Source organism: Lemur catta, chromosome 1 (assembly GCF_020740605.2).
Source record: "Lemur catta isolate mLemCat1 chromosome 1, mLemCat1.pri, whole genome shotgun sequence".
In the NCBI taxonomy this organism is placed as follows: domain Eukaryota; kingdom Metazoa; phylum Chordata; class Mammalia; order Primates; family Lemuridae; genus Lemur; species Lemur catta.
In genome coordinates, this window is record NC_059128.1 from 272769374 (window position 1) to 272793375 (window position 24002).

At 37.6% G+C, this 24002-nt stretch overlaps 1 protein-coding gene and 1 pseudogene across 1 annotated transcript; one reads left to right on the forward strand and one right to left on the reverse strand.

The window, feature by feature from the left end:
- The first annotated feature begins 1117 nt into the window (after positions 1-1117).
- LOC123642668 (keratin-associated protein 13-1-like) lies at positions 1118-1702 on the forward strand. The gene has a single exon (XM_045557994.1). It carries the CDS (start codon positions 1172-1174, stop codon positions 1700-1702), a length of 531 nt encoding a protein of 176 aa, XP_045413950.1. The 5' UTR covers positions 1118-1171.
- A 7865-nt stretch (positions 1703-9567) lies between these two features.
- On the reverse strand, positions 9568-10065 carry LOC123642669 (annotated as a pseudogene).
- Between the last annotated feature and the right edge of the window lie 13937 nt (positions 10066-24002).

Here is a 24002-nt window from a genome sequence, read left to right on the forward strand (position 1 = left end):
ACAGGCACAGAAAGAAACAGGAGAGAAAAATAGGAAAGAGAAACAGAAAGAGAGAATAAGAGAGAAACATTCATATGCTCTGCAGAGGAAAAGAGAACTGGGAAAAATAAAGTTCATTCATATTTAGGCAGAAAAATACAGGATGACACCTGGCTCTACAAGTGGCAGAAAGTCACTGAAAACCTGTACTATGAAAAGCTCTGGATATTTTATAAATGTAGATAACAAAAAGGACAATAGATCAAAATTCATAAAATATGCTCATTTTGAAAAGTTTTAGTTATAGAGACATTGGGACAAGGCACACCATAGTTTAAGACTGCAATAGAAAAAACTCTGAAATCCCCAAGCCTTCCCTTTGTTCATCTTCCAGTTGTTCCCTTTCCTCATCAGAACAGCCTTTGGCTCTTCAGCTGTGTAGAGGTGAGTCCAGACTGATCTTCCCCATGACTCTGTTTTGATTGAGCCCTTTTCTGTTACCTTGACTTTAAAAAGCATGTAAAGGTCTCCTTCAATTTCTAGCCATCTTTCTCTTAGTCCCTTTGCTTTATTTGTTTGTGGTCTCCCTTCACTGGATGTGAGACACACTGTGTAACTGTAGTACTTGGTGTGTTAGTTTTCTATTACTTCCAGAACAAATCACCACAAGGTAATTTCAGAGCATGGGAATAAATGGCAACAAGGTGGAGAGTTTTCATGAAGGCTCCCATCGAGGTGGAAACTAATCCATTGCACCAAAGAAAATTAATGCTATCTCATTTCCCACTCTTAGGAGGGGAACATCCACCAGCAAAGTCTGGTGTGGATATACAGGAAACAGAGATGGGTAGCATAAGCCAGAAGGGAGGGAAGAGCTTCCCTTGCAGTAGTGAGATAGGCAGGCGTTAATGTAAAAGAGTCATGTCACTGACATACGAGTAGTTCATTGGCTCTGTGCTGTAACACCAAAATTATACCATCCATAAATACATTATATGGAAAACTATTTGAATGCAATTACAGAGATTACTGAGTTGTACATATGTAAATGAGGGAGCACAAATATGTAAAGAATGACCCTATTGGGCACCACACCGATCACTGAGAGTATATAAATGCCATGTCCAGATGGTGGCATTAAAACTTAGAAGCCTCTCAGTTACACTCAGCTGAACTCACGTCTGCTATCAACATGTCCTACAGCTGCTGCTCTGGAAATGTCTCCTCTCGCTCTTTTGGGGGCTACTTGCACTCCCTGGGCACCTCCTGTGGCTCTTCCTTCCCCAGAAACCTGGTCTACAGCACTAATCTCTGCTCCCCCAGCACCTGCCAGCTGGGCTCCTCTCTCTATAGTGGCTGTCAGGAGATATGCTGTGAGCCCATTACCAGTTTCAAGACGTCCTATGTGGTGTCCAGTCCCTGCCAGACATCCTGCTACCACCCCAGGACCTCCTTGCGCTGCAGTCCCTACCAGACGACTTACTCTGGATCTCTGGGCTTTGGATCCAGCAGCTGCCGCTCCCTGGGCTATGGATCAAGGAGCTGTTACTCCCTGAGCTGTGGATCCAGCAGCTTCAGACCCTTGGGTTATGAAGGCTGCAGCTTCCCTTCTCTGAGCAGTGCATCAGGATGCTACCACCCATCCTACCTGGCTTCTAGGAGCTGCCAGTCTTCTTGTTACAGACCAACCTGTGGATCTCACTTCTATCGATTTACTTGCTAAGTATCTAGATCATTTTGAGTATTAAGATTAAAGTCTATATTCAATGTAGCTATTGTTTTCCTTTTCACCATTTACCACTATCCTTTTACTCTTCCATCATCAGCTCTTGCATCACTAACTTCTGGTAGACTCTGAAATTAATGAGTATCCTAACATTATATCCTAATAGCTACACTATTGATAGAATATATGCTATTTGATTTGCTTCCAAGAGCTACTGCAAATGAAAATTTTAATCTAATAAAGGTATTTGATCTGGCACCCAAATATATTATTCACATTATCATCATTATTATTTTGCTTGTAGGTTTTGTATCCAGTAATTTGGGGGATTAAAGTAAAAATAAATATGACTAAGTAACTGGATTTGGGGCACATATAATTTGTTGGATTTGAGAAGATTTCTGTTGACACTGGGTATGTTCCCTGTCCAGAATAATAATTTCTTGGAAGACCATCGTTTACACTTGCAGACTCGTCTCAACAGCAGTGAGAATTGCCTAAGACTGGGACACATGTATTTCTGCTGATAGAGGAAAACAAAGAAAGAAATTAACATATGAATTAGAAATGCAGACAAGAATAGCACATAATTTATAAGATGAGTCGTACACTTAGAGAAAAATGTACCCAGAAGTCTGATATATGAGTGTGGATTTTCACCCAACAATAAAATGAGCCTTAAGCAACTCCCTAAGACAGACACTTTGCTCCTTGTTAGTTAGCAAAAGTGTCAGGATTCCTCCCACAAATGGGGTAGACCTGAGCCTCACCTTCAAACATGTATAAGAAGAATCATAATAATCTTAGGTGGGAGTAACTGTATTCAAGAGTTGTGGGGACTGGGTGCGGTGGCTCATGCCTGTAATCCTAGCACTCTGGGAGGCCAAGGCAGGTGGATCGCTCAAGGTCAGGAGTTCGAGACCAGCCTGAACAAGAGCGAGACCCCGTCTCTACTAAAAAAAATAGAAAGAAATTATCTGGCCAACTAAAATATATATAGAAAAAATTAGCTGGGCATGGTGGCGCATGCCTGTAGTCCCAGCTACCTGGGAGGCTGAGGCAGTAGGATCACTTAAGCCCAGGAGTTTGAGGTTGCTGTGAGCTAGGCTGATGCCATGGCACTCACTCTAGCCAGGGCAACAGAGCAAGACTCTGTCTCAAAAAAAAAAAAAAAAGGAGTTGTGGGTAATTTCCTGATGCTTCTCCAAGGTTCAACCTCAATTAAGTTAAGAGCAAAGCACCTGAGCAGTGTTGAACAAACATTTATATTCATTAGTCTTAGTGTGGTTCCTCCTTTCCCCAAAGCAGAGCTAACATCAAAGTTTTCTGTGCAGACACATTTTTGGCACAAGATCCCAAGAAGCTAGTATGAGAGCTCACACATGGATAAAGAATTAAAGACAAAAATTTCATGAAAGGGTACACTTTAGAGTTGGTTTTATGATGAACTACTTGACCTCAATCCTGCAAGGACTTTTTAGGAGCACATAGAATGACTCTCAGAATTGTCCGCCTCAGAATCAGATCAACAGGGAGAAGCATTTGTCCATCAGCTTCTATTTACATGGGTTGAACAATATCCAAGATGTATAATTTCCTGGAACCTCATAAATGTGCAGGGGAAGAATCACAGTGGGCTCCTTCTGTGTTCCTAACTCTGACTTTGGAGAAGGTCATGTACAGTAAAATAATGTTGCATATTCTTGAGGGGAGGTGCTGTCCATGCAAAGGGGGTTGAAGCCTATGTGAAATTGTTTGCCATAGCTATGCCTGGGATCATAGGTTACAGTATACTATATGGGCAGGCAAAAGGAAATATCAGCTATACCATTTTCATTTCCTATTCAAACATCCCTGTGAGAAAGACAAACACTATATATTATAGACCTTTCAGACATGAGGGAATTGAGACTCAAAAGGATTTGAAACATGCCAAAGTTTATAGATCAAGGATCATTCTAGTTGAATTCACTCTCTTGAGTTAATTTTTTTCTGTTGCTCTTTTCTGATTTTACTTTTCTTTCTTTTTATTTTCTAATATAAAACTTCTAGGTTAACTAAGGAGTCCTCAGTATTTCTGGTACTTAGAAATTGCTCCATCTGAATAGACTTAATCTACTATTGGACCTTTATTAGCCTCATGAATAGCATTAGGTTGGTGCAAAAGTAATTGCGGTTTTAGACTATGAATTTTAAATCATTATAACTAGGCTCAGTCACATCTTTATTAATCAAAATAGGAACCATTACAATCAACATGTTTTTGCCAATGAGAAATAAATTTGTTTATTCCTGTAAAAATCTGTGCTTTGGGATTCCACAAACTCTTGGAAAGCATTTTCTGCATCCTGTTGGTTGTGGAAGTACTTTTCCTGTAAAAAGCTGTTGAGATGCTTGAAGAAATGGTAGTCAGTTGGCGAGGGGTCAAGTGAATAGGGCAGATGAGGCAAAACTTCGTAGCCCAATTCGTTCAACTTTTGAAGTTGTGCAATGTGTGTTCGGACATTGTGGAGAAGAATTGGGCCCTTTCTGTTGACCAATGCTAGCTGCAGGTGTTGCAGTTTTCAGTGTATTTTATAGATTTGCTGAGCAGACTTCTCAGATGTAATGGTTTCACCAGGATTCAGAAAGCTGCAGTGGATCAGACAGGCAGCAGACTACCAAACAGTGACCGTGACCTTTTTTTGTTGCAAGTTTGGCTTTGGGAAATGTTTTGGAGCTTCTTCTCGGTTCAGCCACTGAACTGGTCACTGCTGGCTGTATAAAATCCACTTTTCCTTGTACACCACAATTGGATCGAGAAATGGTTTGCTGTTGTTGCGTACAGTAAGAGAAGACAACACTTCAAAACGATGACATTTTTTATTTTGGGTCAGCTCATGAGGCACCCATAATCGAGCTTTTTCAGCTTTCCAATTTGCTTCAAATGCCAAATAACCATAGAATGGTGAACGTTGAGTTCTTTGGCAACTTCTCATGTAGTTGTAAGAGGATCAGCTTCCATGATTGCTCTCAGTTGGTCATTGCCAACTTCTGATGGACAACCCCTGAGCTCCTCATCTTCAAGGCTCTCTTCTGCTTTGCAAAATTTCTTGAACCACCTCTGCACTGTATGTTCCTTAGCATTCCTGGGCCAAATGCACTGTTGATGTTGCGAGTTGTCTCCGCTGCTTTACAACCCATTCTCAACTCAAATAAGAAAATCGCTCAAATTTGCTTTTTGTCTAACATCATTTCCATAGTCTAAAATAAATATAAAATAAGCAGCAAGTAATAAGTCATTAGCAAAATACCATAAATTGAGAAATTCACATTAAAATGATGTATGACATAACTACATTTATTTAAGAATGTATTCCAATATCAAACAGTAAATCTCAACAATGCTAAAACTGCAATTACTTTTGCACCAACCTAATATTTAAAATAAAGAATAAAAATAAATTTAGAATTTAGTAGAAGAACTTTAAACAATATGAACTAATATATATTTTAAAAAATTGTATTAACTTTTTTTTTTTTTTTGCAGCTCCAAACTCCTGGGTTCAAGCAATCCTCCTGCCTCAGCCTGCCAAGTAGCTAGGACTACAGGTGGGCACCACTGCATCTGGTTAATATTTAAATTTTTTGTAGAGAAGGGATCTTGCTATGTTGCCAAGGCTGGTCTCAAATTCCTGGCCTCAAGTGGTTCTCTCATCTCGACTTCCCAAAGTGCTGGGATTAGAGTCACAAGCCACCACTCCCAACCTGTATTAACTATTATGCCAAATAACAGACTGATAGAAAAATATTTGGTGGCATCTCAGGGAGAAATTGTTAGAAACTCTGAGTGCTATTAAAAATCTTATATCATTCATTTTAATTATCATTATTGATGTCACCTAGCTTATTCAGATCTAGGTTTCAAGATGATAGATATAAAGTGCTTCCTTTAATAATACTGAACAATATAAACAAGAGTAGTGAAATTGCCAAAATCTTGTGACATTTCACTAATTCTGTAAACCAGATTCTCACTTTGATAGAGCCATGCAGAGAGAACTCCTGGAAAAGTTCTTGAGTCGAGTAGTTGATAGGATGCAGAAGTAGTGTAGGATTTGGAAAACAAGATTGAGAATCTAGCATAGAAGACTCTATAGCTCAAGCAAGAAACATAAGAAAAATCCTTGCATATGCTTTGCAATATCATAATGACTTAGCAACACTAACAATGACTTAGAAATCAACAAAATGATGGCTCAAACATAATACAACACATAAAGGTGAAAGTGGCGATTGATAAAGCAAGGAAAAACATTGATTGCCAACATTATTTATTTAATATTTTTTAAAATTTCAGAATATGATGAGTGTACACATAATTTCGAGTATATAAAAATGTTTAATTTTTTTAAAATTACAGATTCCACTTTTATTAGCAGGATATTGTAGCTTATTTGGATGCAACATTGATTCATGTATTTACCACAGTTAAAAATGAATTTCTTCTCTATAGAGTTGTTTCTTGTCTTCACCATGATGTTGTCCTTTATCCACCTTTATTATTATTGAGAAAACAAATGATTTTATCTTCAATGTTGAACTTTTTAAATGATTTTACATTAACATTATCAAGCTGAATATTATGAACTTTCCATGGCTTTACTTGGATACTTGGGCTGGATGAAGAAATCAAACCATTACTGGAATTAATTCACTTTCTGTTTGAAGTATTTGACAATACTGGTATAAAACTGCATTCATTTAATCTTGAGCAATGTTTTTCTTCTACTAATTGAGGGGCATATTATCAGCTATCATTTCAATCTTTTTGTTCATGCACAAGAAAACTGAGGACTTAACATAAGTGAAAATGATTTTAAACAGTTATTTGACCTAACTGAAAATGTATGCATCGGAGAGATATATTGACATATCTTTTGAAATTGCTAATGATAAATAATCATTTTGGAGACAGTCTTCTTAAAAGTTCTGCTATCTTTTGAAGAAGATACTGATATTTCTCCAGTAAAATTACATCTTCTATTTTTCATGTGGTCAATGGATATCGCCTACACTCATGTTAATAAATGTTATCAAATTGTTGTACAGGTTATGTACTCATCATCATCTTCCTTTAGTAGTCAAAATTCAGAATTTTCCTTTTTTTTTTTCTTCATAAAAAGCAAACTTTTATTTTTGGCTCATTTTTCCTAAAGGGATTTTTTTTTTAAACAGAATTTGCTTTTACCAAACAATAAAGTAAATAGCTGTAGATTTAAACAATATAATAAATGGCCAAACCAGTATAGTGATAGCATTTAAATTATTCTATATATGCTCTGTGGCAGCCTCAATTTCATGCCCATAGTTCATGTACATCTAAGCAGTAATTCTCAAATTTCCCACTGACTCCACCTACTGTTGGCTTGGTGGATATTGCTGCATCTTGCAGGCTGTGCAACAGGCCATAGAACTACCGGCAAGGTTGGAATAACAAAGCCCCACCCACCAAGATTTGAACATGTAGGCTTTCCTATTGCTTGTGTGTGAGTGTAGTTTGTTTATCAAGTGATCTCTCTGCATGCTCTCTTTGATGGAAAAGTGGTAGTTCTATTTTATTCAGAAATGGTAAGAAATGGGGATACCTGTCTTCTTTCAGATTTAACAAAATTAGACAAAAAACTCTATTCACTGTACATGTAACATATCCTCTACTAGATAAAACCATGCCAAAAGTAAACTGGAGATTTCCTAAACCAATCATCACTTATGTTAATAAAATTATTGCTGATTATAAATAAGAAAGTAAAAAATCTGAGACAGTTGCCACATTGGACTTGATAGTGAGACAAAAAGGAATAAACCAAAATATATTGTCACTCTGGGTGTAAGGATCTAGGTCATTTGTACCTTTCATAGCGTTGTTCTTAAATGATGAAACATTTGGGACATAACTGCTGATTCAACCATTATCAACTGCCTTAATATTTAGCTGAATCCTGTAATGAGAGAATATTTGCATTAGTTTTGAATATTTTTTTTCAAACAAATGCTACCAACCAAACAACTCAAAAAAAAAAAAGCAGCAAATTGGGAATTCATCAAATTTATAGAACTGATTATATAAAAAATATTGGTCCTCTTTGTAATAAATGTTGAAATATGTTAGAGATTTCATTTAGAGACTTGATTTCTTACTAGGCAATAAGGCTGGGGGAACTGGAGCCCTCACCAAATCTAATTCACTAGCTAACATCAAACTTTTTCCTGGATATCCTCACTCCAGATTCTCATATATTTTAGAATATATTTCAGAAGAGTAATCATCCTTTCAAAATTATGTAGTCTAGTCAATTTAATATTCACAGCAAATTATAATTATTTTACATAAAACATTGAATTTTCTTACTACCTATGGGAAAAAATGGCCACAGTTATGAGGTTTAGTCTTAAGACTTTGTACTTTTGGTTTGTCATGTAAGGTATTAATGGTGAAATAAACAGGAAAGATAAAAAATTTTCTGCCAGATCAAAAAGAAAATTGGACAATTTTACTCTCTAAAGTTAAAAATTATGGTTCTCTGTGGTATCTCCGTACTCCTTTCCATAGAGATTGTACTAGTTTGAAGTCCCACCAACAACATATGAGTGTTCCTATCTCTCCACATTCATGCCAGCATTTGTTGTTTTGGGATTTTTTGATAAAAGCCATTCTCACTGGAATTAAGTGATAGCTCATTGTGGTTTTGATTTGAATTTCCCTGATGATTAGAGATGTTGAGCATTTGTTCATAAGTTTGCTGGCCACCATTTGATCCAGCAATCCTGCTACTGGATATTTGTCCAAAGGAAAAAAAAAGACATTCTATAAAAAAGACATCTGCATTTGAATGTTTATAGCAGCAATTGCAATGAGGTGGAAACAACCCAAGTGCCCATCAATACATGAGTTGATTAATAAAATGTATATAATGAAGTACTACTCAGCCATAAAAAATGGTGAACTGATACTTTCTGTATTAACCTGAATGGAACTGGAGACCATTCTTCTAAGTGAAGCACCACAAGAATGGAAGAATAATCATCATATGTACTCACTATTAAATTGGAACTAATCGATCAACACTTATGTGCACATACAGAAATAACATTCATTGGAAATCAAGCAGAAGGGAGGGGGGAGGAGGGGATGGGTAATTTCACACCTAGTGGGTACAATGTACACTATCTAGGGGATGGGCACTCTTACAGCTTTGACTAAAATGGTACAAAAGCAATTTGTGTAACCAAACATTTGTACCCCTGTAATATTCTGAAATTAGAAAAAACAGATGGTAATCTTTTTAAATGCACACATTTCAGAGAAATATTTGATTTTACTAATGTTTTATAATTGGATATCATAATAGAAACATTGTAATTAAAATGAGCAGAACCCCCCCCAAAAAGTTAAAACATTCTAAATGATAAGTGCAAGATACAGAAAAAAACCAGCCAGATATTTAAAAGTAGTTATGAAGATAAAAAGTAAACAAAAAATATGAAAGCAGATATGCAGATATCATATAACATTTTTATTTAAACTTACAACATTTTCTGCTTCATAAAATTTAAAGCAATTGTACTTGGGAAAATTAATAGGAGATGCATTAAGAAAAAGTATGCTCCATTATTGCGTGTCTGTATGATCATAAGAAAGCAGTTTTGGCATATTTCTCCAATGAATATATTGTCCAGCTATTGGAATTCAAATTATACCCATGATGGATAACTGTGGAAGTCAAATTTGCAGGCTAGTGATAGGCTAGGAGATCAATACATCCTATGGATCTTGATATAGTAGGTATTATATTTACATTTTTGGTTCTTCAAATATGTAATCAGTAGAAGCCAGATGCACAGGCTGGTTGGTAAGAAGCAGACCGGCAGCTTCTAGAAGAGAAGTAGGTTGGCCCATAATAGTTGGATCTATAATTTAGGGATGAGAAAGCCTTGGGGCCACAACCCACTGATTGGAAGCCACTGGATCCAAAGCCCAAAGATTGGGAGCCACAACCAAATGATGGAAATCCCATGGACCCAAAGCCCAGGGATCCAGAGTAAGTCATCTGGCAGAGCAAAGAGGTCCTGGGGCGGTAGCAGGACGTCTGAAAGGGACTGGACACCACATAGGATGTCTGGAAGCTGGTGGGCTCATGGCAGGTCTCCTGACAGCCACTGTAAAGAGAGGAGCCCAGCTGGCAGGTGCTGGGAGAGCAGAGGTCAAGGCTATAGACCAGGTTGCTGGGGAAGGAAGAGCCACAGGAGGAGCTTGGGTAGTGCAGGTAGCCCCCAAAGGAGCGGGAGGAGAAGTTTCCTGAGCATCAGTTGTAGGACATGTTGACAGATGTGACTTACAATAATAAGGTTCTGAGTTTAAATGTCACTTCTTGGACTGAGGCATTTATATACCTTTATCATTGGGTGTGTCATTCACATAACACATAAAAACAGGTTACCTGCCGCTTTTAAATGGATTGAAAAGATCGTCATAGGTAGACATATGTAGTTTTTGTGGTTTTACAACTGGAAAATGCAGTAATGTTTGTGCCTTGGAATTCAGTTAATAATGTTGAAACTTCAAAGCTGTTAATCATCTTCCCTTACCAAAGGTCACCCTGCAGATCATTCAGAGAACTACTTTAGAGGTAGACAGTGTCTGGGCTGAGGGAAGCTGGCTTAATTAAAATAATTGATACTCCTTTCACAATCTGTCTCAAAATTGTTGCCATCTGGCTAGCAAAGTTGCCAGTTAACCAGTCTATTCATAGTCATTTCTTTTAAACAAAAACATACATTGATTGTCATCGCAAAGAGGCAAGCTAACTTAATGAATAGTGTCATCAGAAAGCAGCAATGATGATATGCAAGATGTATTAGGTTTTTTAAATTACAATCTGACCACAACTTGAATGGATTTAATAAAATATTAACAGAGAGATTCCCTTTATATCTTGTGTTCCTGCTTAAAACTGTATGCAGACTACTAAAAGCCAATCTTAGCTTTTCTTTTGGTTTGTTTCTTTTTGTGTGTGTGGTTACTATTGAGTGAGTTAAATACTATAAATTACTTTATGCAGTATTGGAATGTTAGAGATTATTTATCAAAGATGCTGAAAAAGCATTAAAAATAAAAGCAAAATATGGCAAAAATGTTCAATATGTTTTTACCACTAAGTCGGTGTTTCCCAGTAAAAGGATTTCTCAGAATGTAGAAAGCACACTCATTTTAAAGAAAGTTTATAAAGTAATTACGTTGAAATTCTGGCCAAAGGAGCCATCTTAAGAAGAGTCTGCCTTTGCCTCAGAAAGCAACAGAAATCACTTTGACTTAAATTGTTTTCAGGTGTTTCTGACAAGTATTAAAAAATTTCTAAAATAATGGTCATATTTTTTCTTATTCTCTGACTTATGTTCCACCTTTCTGTAATAGTGTCATGAAGACTGATCTCTTGAGGAAGAGGAGAGATTGAGAAGGTTTATCTTGCTATGGCTTCTGTGCTGTTTGATTTGTTCATTTTAGAGAAAAGCATTTCCCTTCTACTTCTGAACAAATGTGCTTGGATACAAAAACGCCCTTTTTTTTTTTTTTTTTTTTTTGAGAAAAGAACATTCAACTTTACTTAGTACCTGATCTCTTAGAATATTCTTCCACAGAAATAGCTTATATAAGAATAGATGGCATTGAAACAAAAAACAAAATTCAATTTAGGTGAGTTAAATATTTATGTGGATGTTTTGATTGTTCAATATTATATTGACAAATACACCAGGAAAGTTTGGAACCTACTAGAATGCTTTTTGCTGTTCACAATTAAGAAGCCTAATAAATAAGAATTGTTTATGTTAGAGACAGAGGAAAAACTGACACCTCATAAATGAAACATGATTGGAGATCAATTTGTCTACTCAAAATGTTTAGACTCATAAAGTCTACAGTATGGAAGGGAGTTGGGCAATTACCTCCAGCCTTCTGTCAGATTGGAATTCCATTTGCAGCATCCTGATTAGATAGTCCTGGTGCCCTCAAGATGGAAATCTCGTTACCTGCAAAAGCAGCTTGTTTTATATTTTTAGCTGAATCTTCCAATCAAATTTCCACCTAGTTATTCTGATTCTTCATAGAATGAGTCTCAGCTCATTTCCATTGTACAATATATCAGTTTTGAAGGTGGATGTCATAAGAGGTCTGCCATTTCCGGAATCCATGCCATATATCTATCCATAGTTAGCTATGGTGGACTTTATGGGAGAGTCCAGAAAAATCCTTGTGACATTAGTACTCCAGGCAGAATCTATATGTCACTTGATACCTGCACTGTATTGGAGGTCCCAAAGGCATTCATTCTTTTTCACATTACCATCTCTTTTGATACCCTTCCCATACCCATATTTCAATCGATAAAGGTCATGTGTAACTATGAATTCTTTAAGTCCTTGATTGTTCTGTGAAGTCTATATAGAATATAGACACTTTCCTCATTTCTTGCTATTCTTTTCTATCTGTAGTAAAAATCGACCATTTGAGAGGAACAAAAATAAAGATTAAAGGCTCATATTTTATATGTAGTGCATATTATTTTCTTCTCAATAATATCAATACCATCAAAAATTACTTAAATCTTATGAGGATGGATTTTTTTAAAATCAAACTTATTAATGACTTTTATCAAGATGCAAACCAACTTTTGAGCAAGGGATGTCTTGACTTAAATATTTTCACAATGTAACTAACATTAAAAGCACTTCTGCAAATATTGGACCCTTCATTCTTAGATACTCATGCACACAAGGGTGACTTCACTACTTGTGCTATAAGAAAATTAAACCCAAATGTGCTAGTCACTCATTTGGCATCTTTGTCAATTAAGGATTGTTATTGGGTTGTTTCTTCTATAAAGTTCATGAGATTTGAGAGAAGGAATGTATATTGAGAAACTCCTTTTCTGTTCTCAATTGAGTTCCTAAACTTGGAGCAATATAAATGTCCCTTCCAGACTGCAAAATATTTTTTAGATCTTTAAAAACAATTTAATTTTCATTGTTTACTCATTTGATCCAGTATACTGAAGGAAGGATGAATAAAGCATCAATCTCATACGGTTATGGTGGTTTTCAGTCTACCCATGCAAGATGAATGAGAAAAGGTATTTTTATTTCATGAACAATTGCTTTGAAAACTTAATGAAACTCTTTCATTTAAAAGTCTGCATTCATAATAAAAGGTCTTTGAAGGTTAATATATTTCATTTTGTCTGGAGACTAATTAAGTATTCTCATTAAAACGGGCACATGCTACCACACTCATTGCTGGGGTATATAAGTGTGCAGTACAGAAGGTAGCATTCACAGTCACAAACTCCTCGTTGCAACTCAGGTGAACTCAGAACTCCTGACATGTCTTCCAACTACAGGTCTAGAAAATTCTCCTCCCGCTCTCTTGGAGGTTACCAGGGGTATCCAGCTTCCACCTGTGATTCTTCCTACCCCAGCAATGTAGACTATTCTCCCAGCACCTGCCAGCTGGGCTCCTCTCTCTACAGTGACTGTCAGGAGACCTGCTGTGAGCCCACCAGCTTCCAGACGTCCTATGTGGTGTCCAGGCCCTGCCAGACTTCCTTCTACCATCCAGAGAATACCATCTTCTGCAGTCCCTGCCAGACGAATTACCCTGGATCTCTTGTATACGGAAACGCCGGCTTTGGATCTTTTGGCTATGGAAGCGCTGGCTTCCAGTCTCTGGGCTGTGGGTCCAGGTTCTACCGCCCGACTTTCTTTTCTTCCAGGAGTTGCCAATCAGCTTGTTACCAACCAGCCTTTGGCTCTCGCTTTTTTGGGTGCTGAATATCCCTCATTCTTTCATGATTATTTCTGCACTTTCTGGAGCTTTAACACTCAGCCTGCTTGATATCTCTGATTGTTCACCGTCAGCATCACATCACCTTCAAGACTTCCTGGAAATATGTGATTTACTGTGGACAAATCAACCTTGGCCTGGGAACTTTCCTAAATCTGACATGATATCTATCTTGAATTTTGATTTTTTATGCCAATGCCCAGAATCACTTCTGTTGCCACCTTTCTAAAATTCTTCTCTTGTTATTTTCCTAGAATTCTTTCATTCAAGTTTATTTCAAACAGATATAGTATTTTAAATAAACTTATTTCTTGAGCATGAATTCTGGCATTTCATTTTGTTTCATTAATATTCATTTAGTGAATGCATCCCTTACCTTCAACTGTCTTCATTAAGTAAACTACTTTTTTTTGTTGTTTCATATGTTTTAATGATATTTTGTACGATAGAAAACAGAAAGTTGAGAGGAATATTTAAATATATAACATATCTCATGTCTTGAGAGGTTTGTATTCCCTCATAAGTGCATTTGTTCATATAATTGCTTCAGAAAATTTTATTTTCAGCTAGGCATTCATTGAAAAAAGTATTTATTGAGTTCCTATTATATACCGGACATTGTACGGAACAAAGACACAAATTCTCTGCCTTCAACAAGCTCACACAAATAGCATTCTAACTTACTATTATGTGGCAAGTACAATAATGGGGATAAGAACTTAAGATTCAGTGGGAACACAAAGAAGGACTTCAAAAAGAGTCTGAGAAAATCATATAAAACTCATTATTGAAAATAGAAAAAGTTAGCACTTTCTTAAAGGGGAAAAAACAAACCTTACTGATCTACTGTGTCAGTTGGAGTCCTTTGAAAAGCAGCTGCCAAATGAGATTAGACATGAAAAGGTTTTATTGGTGAAAATATAAGTGAGGAAGAAAGGGAAGGGGGTTGGAGAGGTGGCCTGGGAGAGCAATTTTTCAGTGGTATACATGTGATTTCAGTGAAGGACAGAGGAAGGGAGGAAGGAAGTTTGGCTTAGAAGAAATTTCTTCAGGGCAATTCCAAGCAAGCTTTAGCCAAGTCACCATCAAAGGAGCCTCACATCTCACCCGAACGGGCCTGCTTTAGTACCCCTGCCAAGCTCATGTGTTGAGCAAGACCCGAAGACAGCATGACCTTGGCACAAGCGCAGTGGTAGAGTCCAACACCAGCTGCGGAAACTGTCAGTCAATAATGCTCCCTGAATAGGAGATACGAGAGGGCCATTTTCATAGCTTCCATGTTCACGATATTTATTCTTATCCTAAGTAAGCCCAAACACTGATCTAAAAAAAAAATGGTAAAATAATAAATGATAACATGGAATTTTTCATGAAAGAAATTTAGTACAATTTATTTTTCTTACTTTGATCAAAGAGTCAATTATTCTGTCAGATCCTGTACAGGACCCATTGAAAGAAAATATAACCCTGCAACTGAATATGAGAGAGAATTGAGAATTATTACATGGTTATCTTTTATTTTAACTGATGTATTAAGTAAAAAGGACTCAGTAGGGCAAAATTTGGAAACCGCATCATTTTTCTAACACCCCTGAACATTGCACTTGGTCTGAGGGCTCTAGCTTCCCTGAATCCCTGAACAACAAGAGGGATGGATCCATGATCACATTGAGATAATAAGAAACATTTTCCTTTCACATTAGTAGGTAAGTTCAATGTAGTGTAAATTAAAAACCAGTCTTACAACCACAACCAAAGCTTCCCCTTTTTCCCTCTGTCATGTGATTCCACAGGCCACTAGTGGTTTAGAGGAGCTTGATCCTTTCTTTCCTTAATCTGTTTTTTTTTTTTTTTTTTTTTTTTTTAGACAGTCTCACTCTGTCACACTGGGTAGAGTGCAGTGGTATCATTGTAGCTCACTGCAACCTTAAACTCCTGGGCTCAAGTGACCTTCCTGCCTCAGTCTCCCAAGTAGCTGGGACCACAGGCATGCTCCACCATGCCTGGTTTAATTTTTCTATTTTTAATAGAGACAGGGTCTCACTCTTGCTCAGGCTGGTCTCAAACTCCTGAATTCAAACAATCTTCCTGCCTTGGCCTCCCAGAGTGCTAGGATTATAGGTGTGGGCCACCTCACCTGGCCTTTCTTAATCTTCTTAACTTGAACTTATTTTCCATCAGTGTGCTGCTCCTAGCTGCTTCTGTTTCAGCCAAGAGAAAGGATGGGATGAGAGGAAATGACAACCAAGGCCTTCTGTCTCGATGTGATGCCATGATGCTTAGACAACCTGTGTCAACATGGATTTCGTTGTCTGCTTCAGGAAATATTTACTGGGAAAAGGTAAGATAAACCAATGAATCATGTCAGTGTATGCTTCAGGAAACTCCTACAGATTAATTTATGAAAGCTAATAGTCTGCAGACTTGGATAAGTAACTTGTAAGCGAGAGTTTATGTATCAAGAGACTAATGTCAGTACCCACTTTTTGCTGTGCCCACCAATTCCAAGCTATCATATAATAAATATGCCCAATCCCAATCAGTTCCCTGGCTTGAAAGAACCATTTTAAACCGTTTGAGCTCAGAATGTCATTTCTAAGACCCTTCACCCCTCTTTGGAAATACAACAGTATAAAAAAACCATCTCTGTCATATTGGTGCTTTTCCTTATGGCAGGGACTTCAAATATACTTCATTTTTCCTTGTTAACAGATTGGTGATGTTACATGTTATTCAATAGAAACATAAAGGTCTGTGCCCCTAACTAGTGCCATGTCTTGGCCATTAAATGTCCTCAGTTATAACATGCTCTGGACTGAATGTTTGTGCCCCCTCTCCTCTAAATTCATATGCTAAAATCCTAATTTCCAAGGTCATGGTACTTGGAGATGGGGCCCTTGAGAGGTAATTAGGTTATAAGGATGGAGCCCTGGTGATGGAATTAGTATCCTCATAAGAAAAGACACAAGAGACTTTGCTTCCTCTCTCTCTGCTCTGTGCCATGGAAAGGCATAGAGGGAATGTGGCCATCTGCAAAGCAGGAAAAGAACCCTCTCCAGGAACCAAATTGGCCAGTACGTTGTTCTTATACATCCCAGCCTCCAAGAACTGTGAGAAATAAACTTACCTGTTTAAGCCACCCAGTTTATGATATCTTGATATAGCAGTCCAAACTGACTAAGACACTACAGATGTCTGAATACTGACTTTTTCCACAGTGGAGATTTTGTGTGTTTTCCAGAAACTACCCTCTTACTACTCCAATCCCAACCGTGGGACTCTTTGCACTGAACCATACCCCTGACTGAGTTAGCTACCCTCCCATAACTTCTCCCTGTATCCTTACCCTCAGTTCCAGCCCACCAGTGCTACACACCTCCCAACTCTTCTACTAGGATCCATTTGCCTTGGTGGTAGTCCTCTTGGAAACATACACACTCACTGCACTATCCATGGAAATGCAGCTTGGTCCTATAGCAGATGTCTTTGATGCAGCCAATGTTAATGGTTCACTGTGGCATTTTAAGAGAGAATACTAGTTTAGTCTCAGTGACCCCCAAACCCCAGGAAATACAGAAACACTCAAAATTTTCTGCCTGGGCAGGCAATTCCATGGAAATTCTATTTTCTTTTATTAGCATAGCACTTTTAGTGAATGCATCCTGTACTTCTAACTTTTTTCATTAGGTAAACATTTTTTGTTGCTGTTTACTTAGTTTTGTATGTTTTATTCAAGCTTTTTGTTGAACAGAACCCAGAAAGTTTAGAGAAGAGTTGAAATATATAACAGATCTTAGTCTTGAGAGGTTTTTACCCCATTATAGAGCATTTGGTCGTATAATTGGTTTAGACTTTTTCTTTTCAATTAGGCATTTATTGAACAAATATTTATTTAATTCCTATAATATAGAACATTCTTATTGTACAGAATGAGACTACTATCTCCCCTTCTGGCCAGCCAACACGCTCTAGGAGTGGTCCTCATTACCTTCTCACCCTTCACAAAGAGAGGGATGCAGTGTATGTGTGCATGTATGTGCATATGTGCATGTGTGTGCATGCCTGTGTGTGTGCATGTGTGTGTGTGTGTGTGTGTCTGTGTGTGTGTGTGTGTGTGTGTGTGTAGGGGTGGTATCATCCTACCAGAATGAAACTTAGTTCATGTTAAACCAGTCTCTCTTATAAATGTCTAAACTTTCCCTGATGGGTATAAGGCTCACATAAGCTGTAAAGCTACTGTAGTCAAATCTTCTCATGGGAATGTGACTGGGATGTGTTTCTATTTATTAGATTTTGACCTCAGCTTTGGAGACTCCACGAACTCGTAGCACATGTGAAAGGTATCATGTAACATCCTTTTACAAAAAGATACTAAAAGGAAACTCAATGTGTAAGCTCAAGAGTGGGAAAGTGATAATAAATAGCTTCAATCCTATATGAAATATCTTGGATAGTCACAAAGATAGAGTCATAGTCAATAGAACCATACTATCACAGAACAAATGACTTTCTCTATAGCTTTTCCTGTATATCAGGGGTCCAAAAATGATGGCTGGTGGGCCAAGTGCAGCTGACACCTGCTTTTGTAGATAAACTTTATTGAAGCACAGCCATAAGTGCATCCATTTACATGCTATCATGGCTTTCATGCTGCAGTGGCAGAATTGAGTAGTTGGGACAGAGACCATATGTCCCTCAAGGCCTGAAATATTTATTATCTGGCCATTTTCAGTAAAAAAAGTTTGCCAATTCTTGCTTTATATGGTTGAATATTCTCTAAAATTTTTACCATAGTGTTTCCATTTCTGGTAACTACAATGAAAATATATCAGTTAATTCTTCTCACTCCTTTTCTTTGGCTGCATGTATACTTGGAAACATCAGTGAGTGTCTCCAAACATCAGTATAAACGGCCGTTCTGTTATTTAAAAATTTGAAATGAACAAACTAATGAACAGAGCATTTTACTGATCATCAAAATTTTTCTGTTTGAATGCGAGTGTTGGGTGCTTTGATGAATAAACAGAACTCCTTCTAGGCTTATAAAATCAGAATAATATAAATAATGTCTAGCATTTATTATTATATGGCAAATGAATAATATGAACAACTGCATATCCAATCAATTCTGTCAGGAAGGCTCTAGTGTAGACTCCACTTTACAGATGAAGAAATTGAGGCACAGAGAGGTCAAATAAGTCTTCCAGTTTAACAATGCTGCTAAGTGATGGGACCTGTTTTATCCCATCTGGTTTGGCCCTGGAACCTGTGCTCTTAACCACAATACTCTATATTGATTTTTTATTACCCCAACATGATAAATGGCTAGGCAATGACTTTGGGAGGAAATTGATGAGGGAATTTTGACATTCTGTACTTCAAGAGCCCTGAAGCTCATATCTACATTGTCAAATGTTGATCTCAGTCCTTCCTCAAAGGGATAGCTGCCCTATACACTCTAGGCTGTGATGGATCCTTCCTGCTTGTGACTGGTTTCATTTATAGCAAACTGTTTTGTCCAGAATCTTATATCATATCCTTATCTCCAGCCCAAGGGAAGGTACTGACAACCTCAGAAACAGAAGAAAATATATAGCTACTTGAGTTCTAGATTCCTTATATTTTGCCATTTCTGAAGGACCACTCGCTCTCCTTGATGTTCCTAAATCACAAAAGCAACCTTTTCTATTATGTAGAAAGATGGAGACAGAAAATAGCATTGGGTCTGCAGCCCTGAGACTTGGCTTTCAGGGTGAATCCATCATCATGTGTGTAACCTTGAGCAAATTGCCTCCCCTCCTTGAGCCTCAGGCTCCTCATTTGTTAAATGAGGGTGTTGTACTGAATAATTTTTAAGGTTTCTTTTAACTCTAAAATTGGAAATAGAATTCACGTTTTTTAAAAAGGATGATTTGGAAGTTAATGAAATCTGAAATAATCAGACATATGAATGATTTAAATAGTTCTTTTTTAGCATTATGGACAGAATAAACTCGTCTCTATATACATAAGCAATTTTTTTTGCAAATATATTTTATGCATTTATTTTTATCTATGAATAAATAAATTCATGTTTTCAAATGACTTTGTTAGGTCACAAAACTTGTTCCCCTCACAGCTTTCTTTCTCTCACTCTCTTAGCCAATGACCCCTCGACTCAGGGTCCTCTCACCACTTTTAGGCTTTGATGAAATACCACCACCTGGGTGGGGTCTGACTTCCAGAATGCTTCCTCCAAATATGCTTCAATGTGGTGCCACTAGCCTCACAGTGAACCTGATCAATAGTAACAGGAGATGGGAGGACAAGAAAAGATAAATTTCACCTGGCTTCTCTAGCCCATGAATTACTCTGAGATGTATTCTTTGCAGCCCCTCCAAGAGAAATTGCCAGTGATTAATGAGCCTGCCTGCTAGGTGACGTGGCGTGTGACTTTGTGCCTCATTACGAAGCAGTACTCAGAGCACTAACCCACCACACTGCACTGCACTGCACTATGTGTTCCTTGCTGCACTTGCATGCTTTCTCACCCCCATTGCCATGGACTTGCACTTCCAAAATAAACGGTTAGTCCTCAATCCTTGCCTCAGGTTTCATATTAGTCAGGGTTCTCCAGAGAAATAAAACCAATATATTCTCTTTCAATATGATCTCTTCTTCGAGGAGGGGGGAGACAGAGGGAGAGAGATTTATTAGGAGGAATTGGCTCACATGATTATGGAGGCTGGAAAGTCCCATGGTCTGCACCTGTAAACTGGAACCCCAGGAGAGCTGGTGGTGTAATTCCAGTCTGAGTGCACAGACCTGAGAGCCAGGGGAGCTGATTGTGTAAATCCCAGTACAAGGCAGGAGAAGACCTATGTGCCAACTCAATCAGGAAGGCAGAAAGAAAAAGGAGTGAATTCTTCTTTCCTCCACCTTTTGTTCTATTAAAACCCTCAATGGATTAGATGATGCCAACAGACTAAGGGAGAGCAATCTTGTGAATCATTGATCCGAATGCTAATCTCATCCAGAAACGCTTTTGCACACTCAGAAATGATGCTTAACCAGATATCCCCTGATCCAGTCGAGTCAACACATAAAATTAACTATCACAGTCATTCTAACTAAATTATAGTTAATTTACAACACTGTTGATATCTGTGTGTCAATTCCATTATATTGTTTCTTATGTAAAATTGCATCCTTCAGTACCTAGCATAAGCCCTGGCATATAGCAGGGACAAATAAATATGTGTTTAAATAACTTTTCTTTCTTATACTTTATATATAAACCCTTTGAGTAGATGCTTGTTAGCATGAAATATCAGGTTCCTAGTCAGTAAAGTGCTCATATGGTGAACTGAACTGAGATGTTTTTTTTTTTTTTTTTTTTTTTTTTTTTTTTTTTTTTTTTTATAATATATTTTTTTTTTATTTCAGCTCATCATGGGGGTACATAAGTTCAGATCATATACATTGTCCCTGTCCCGCCCATCCCCCCGAGTCAGAGTCCCAAGCGCGTCCGCTCCCACTCTCCAGACAGTGCGCCTGGCACTCGCCATGTATTCATACCTCGATCCCCTCCCCCCCCACCTCCCCGGGTCTGCACCCTCAGGCATGACCATTCCCCAGAGGGTGCGCAATGCTCTCGTCATGTAGGCATACACCCATCCCCTCCCCCCACCCCCCCATCCCAGTCTGATATCCAATTGGTATCCTTCCCTGATGTACATTTAGGTGATGATCAGGGAAACCAGTTTTCTGGTGAGTACATGTGATGCTTGTTTTTCCATTCTTTGGATACTTCACTTAGTATAATGGGTTCCAGCTCTCTCCAGGAGAACCAAAGAGATGTCGTATCATCGTTATTTCTTATAGCTGAGTAGTACTCCATGGTATACATATACCACAGTTTACTAATCCATTCGTGGATCAATGGGCACTTGGGTTGTTTCCACATCTTTGCGATTGTGAATTGTGCTGCTATAAACATTCGGGTACAGGTGTCTTTGTTAAAAAATGACTTTTGTTCTTCTGGGTATATGCCCAATAATGGAATTGCTGGATCAAATGGTAGGTCTACTTGAATCTGTTTAAGGTATCTCCATATTGCTTTCCATAGGGGTTGCACTAGTTTGCATTCCCACCAGCAGTGTATGAGTGTTCCTGTCTCTCCGCATCCACGCCAACACGTGTTGTTTTGGGATTTTTTGATAAAGGCCATTCTCACCGGAGTTAAGTGGTATCTCATTGTGGTTTTGATTTGCATTTCCCTGATGATTAGGGATGTTGAGCATTTTTTGATACGTTTTTTGGCCATTCTTATGTCTTCTTTTGAAAAATTTCTATTCATGTCCTTTGCCCATTTTTTGATAGGATTGTTTGATTTTTTCTTGCTGATTTTCCTGAGTTCTAAATAGATTCTTGTTATCAGTCTTTTATCTGATGTGTAGTATGCAAAAATTTTTTCCCATTCTGTAGGCTGTCTGTTTATTTTCGTGACTGTTTCTTTGGCTGTGCAGAAGCTTTTTAATTTAATCAGGTCCCATTCGTTTATTTTTGTTGTTGCTGCAATTGCCTTAGGGGTTTTCTTCATAAATTCTTTGCCTAGACCAACGTCTGTGAGAGTCTTTCCTACATTTTCTTCTAGAATTCTAATCGTTTCCCATTTAAGGTTTAAATCTGTTATCCACCGTGATTTGATTTTTGTGAGAGGTGAAATCTGTGGGTCCTGTTTCAGTCTTCTACATGTGGCTATCCAGTTTTCCCAGCACCATTTATTGAATAGGGACTCTTGTCCCCAGAGTATTTTTTTGTCTATTTTGTCAAAGATTAGATGATTATATGAGGATGGTTTTATATTTGGGTTTTCTGTTCTGTTCCACTGGTCTGTGTCCCTGCCCTTGTGCCAGTACCAAGCAGTTTTAAGCACCACAGCTTTGTAGTATAGTTTGAAGTCTGGCAAATCAATACCTCCCATTTTGTTTTTATTGCTTAAGATTGCTTTTGCTATACGGGGTCTTCTCTGTTTCCATACAAAGTGTATAATTATTTTTTCTAAGTCTGTGAAAAATGATGTTGGTAATTTAATAGGAATTGCATTGAATCTATAGATTACTTTGGGTAGTATAGACATTTTAACGATGTTAATTCTTCCAATCCATGAGCATGGTATGGATTTCCACTTATTTACGTGTTCTGCAATTTCCTTCCTTAGCGTTTCATAGTTCTCTTTATAGAGGTCCTTTACCTCTTTAGTTAAATATATTCCTAGATATTTTATTTTCTTTGTTGCTATTTTGAAAGGTATTGAGTCCTTAATTTGGTTCTCCAATTGAATGGTATTGGCATATATGAATGCCTCTGATTTGTGTGTATTGACTTTGTAACCTGAGACATTACTGAATTCGTTAATTAATTCCAGGAGTCTCTTGGTTGAGTCCTTGGGGTTTTCCAGATACAACATCATATCATCAGCGAAGAGTGAGAGTTTGATCTCTTCTGTCCCTATTTGGACACCTTTGATTCTGCTCTCTTGTCTGATAGCTCTCGCAAGGACTTCCAATACAATGTTGAAAAGTAATGGGGACAGTGGGCAGCCTTGTCTGGTTCCAGTTCTGAGTGGGAATGCTTTCAATTTTTCCCCATTCAGTATGATGTTGGCTGTGGGTTTGTCATATATGGCTTGTATTATTTTTAGGTAGGTCCCATTTATGCCTATGTTGTTAAGTGTTTTTATCATAAAAGGGTGTTGAATTTTGTCAAATGCTTTTTCTGCATCTATTGAGAGGATCATATGGTCTTTATTTTTGCTTCTATTTATGTGGTTAATTACATTTATAGATTTTCGTATGTTGAACCACCCCTGCATCTCTGGGATGAAGCCTACTTGGTCGTGATGAATTATTTTTTTAATCAGCACTTGGATACGATTTGCTAGGATTTTATTGAGAATTTTTGCATCTACGTTCATGAGAGAAATTGGTCTGTAGTTTTCTTTTTTTGTTGCATCCTTTCCTGGTTTTGGTATCAATGTTATATTGGCTTGGTAGAATGTGTTGGGGAGAATTCCATCCTTCTCAATATTGAAGAATAGTTTATGTAGGATGGGCACCAGTTCATCTTTGTATGTATGGTAAAATTCAGGTGTGAACCCATCTGGACCAGGGCTTTTCTTTTTGGGAAGGTTTTTTATTGCTGTTTCAATTTCAGTTCTTGATATTGGTCTATTCAGGAATTCTATTTCTTCCTGATTGAGCTTGGGAAGGCTGTGTGTTTCTAAAAATTTGTCCATTTCCTCCTCATTTTCCAATTTGTGTGCATAAAGATTTTTGTAATATTCATAGATAATGTCATGTATCTCTGTGGCTTCGGTTGTGATTTCTCCTTTCATGTTCCTGATGGAAGTTATTAAAGATTTTTCTTTTCTGCTCT

Bases quoted from the DNA above. Each gene is read 5' to 3' on its own strand.
- LOC123642668 (XM_045557994.1), top strand. From the start codon at position 1,172: ATGTCCTACAGCTGCTGCTCTGGAAATGTCTCCTCTCGCTCTTTTGGG.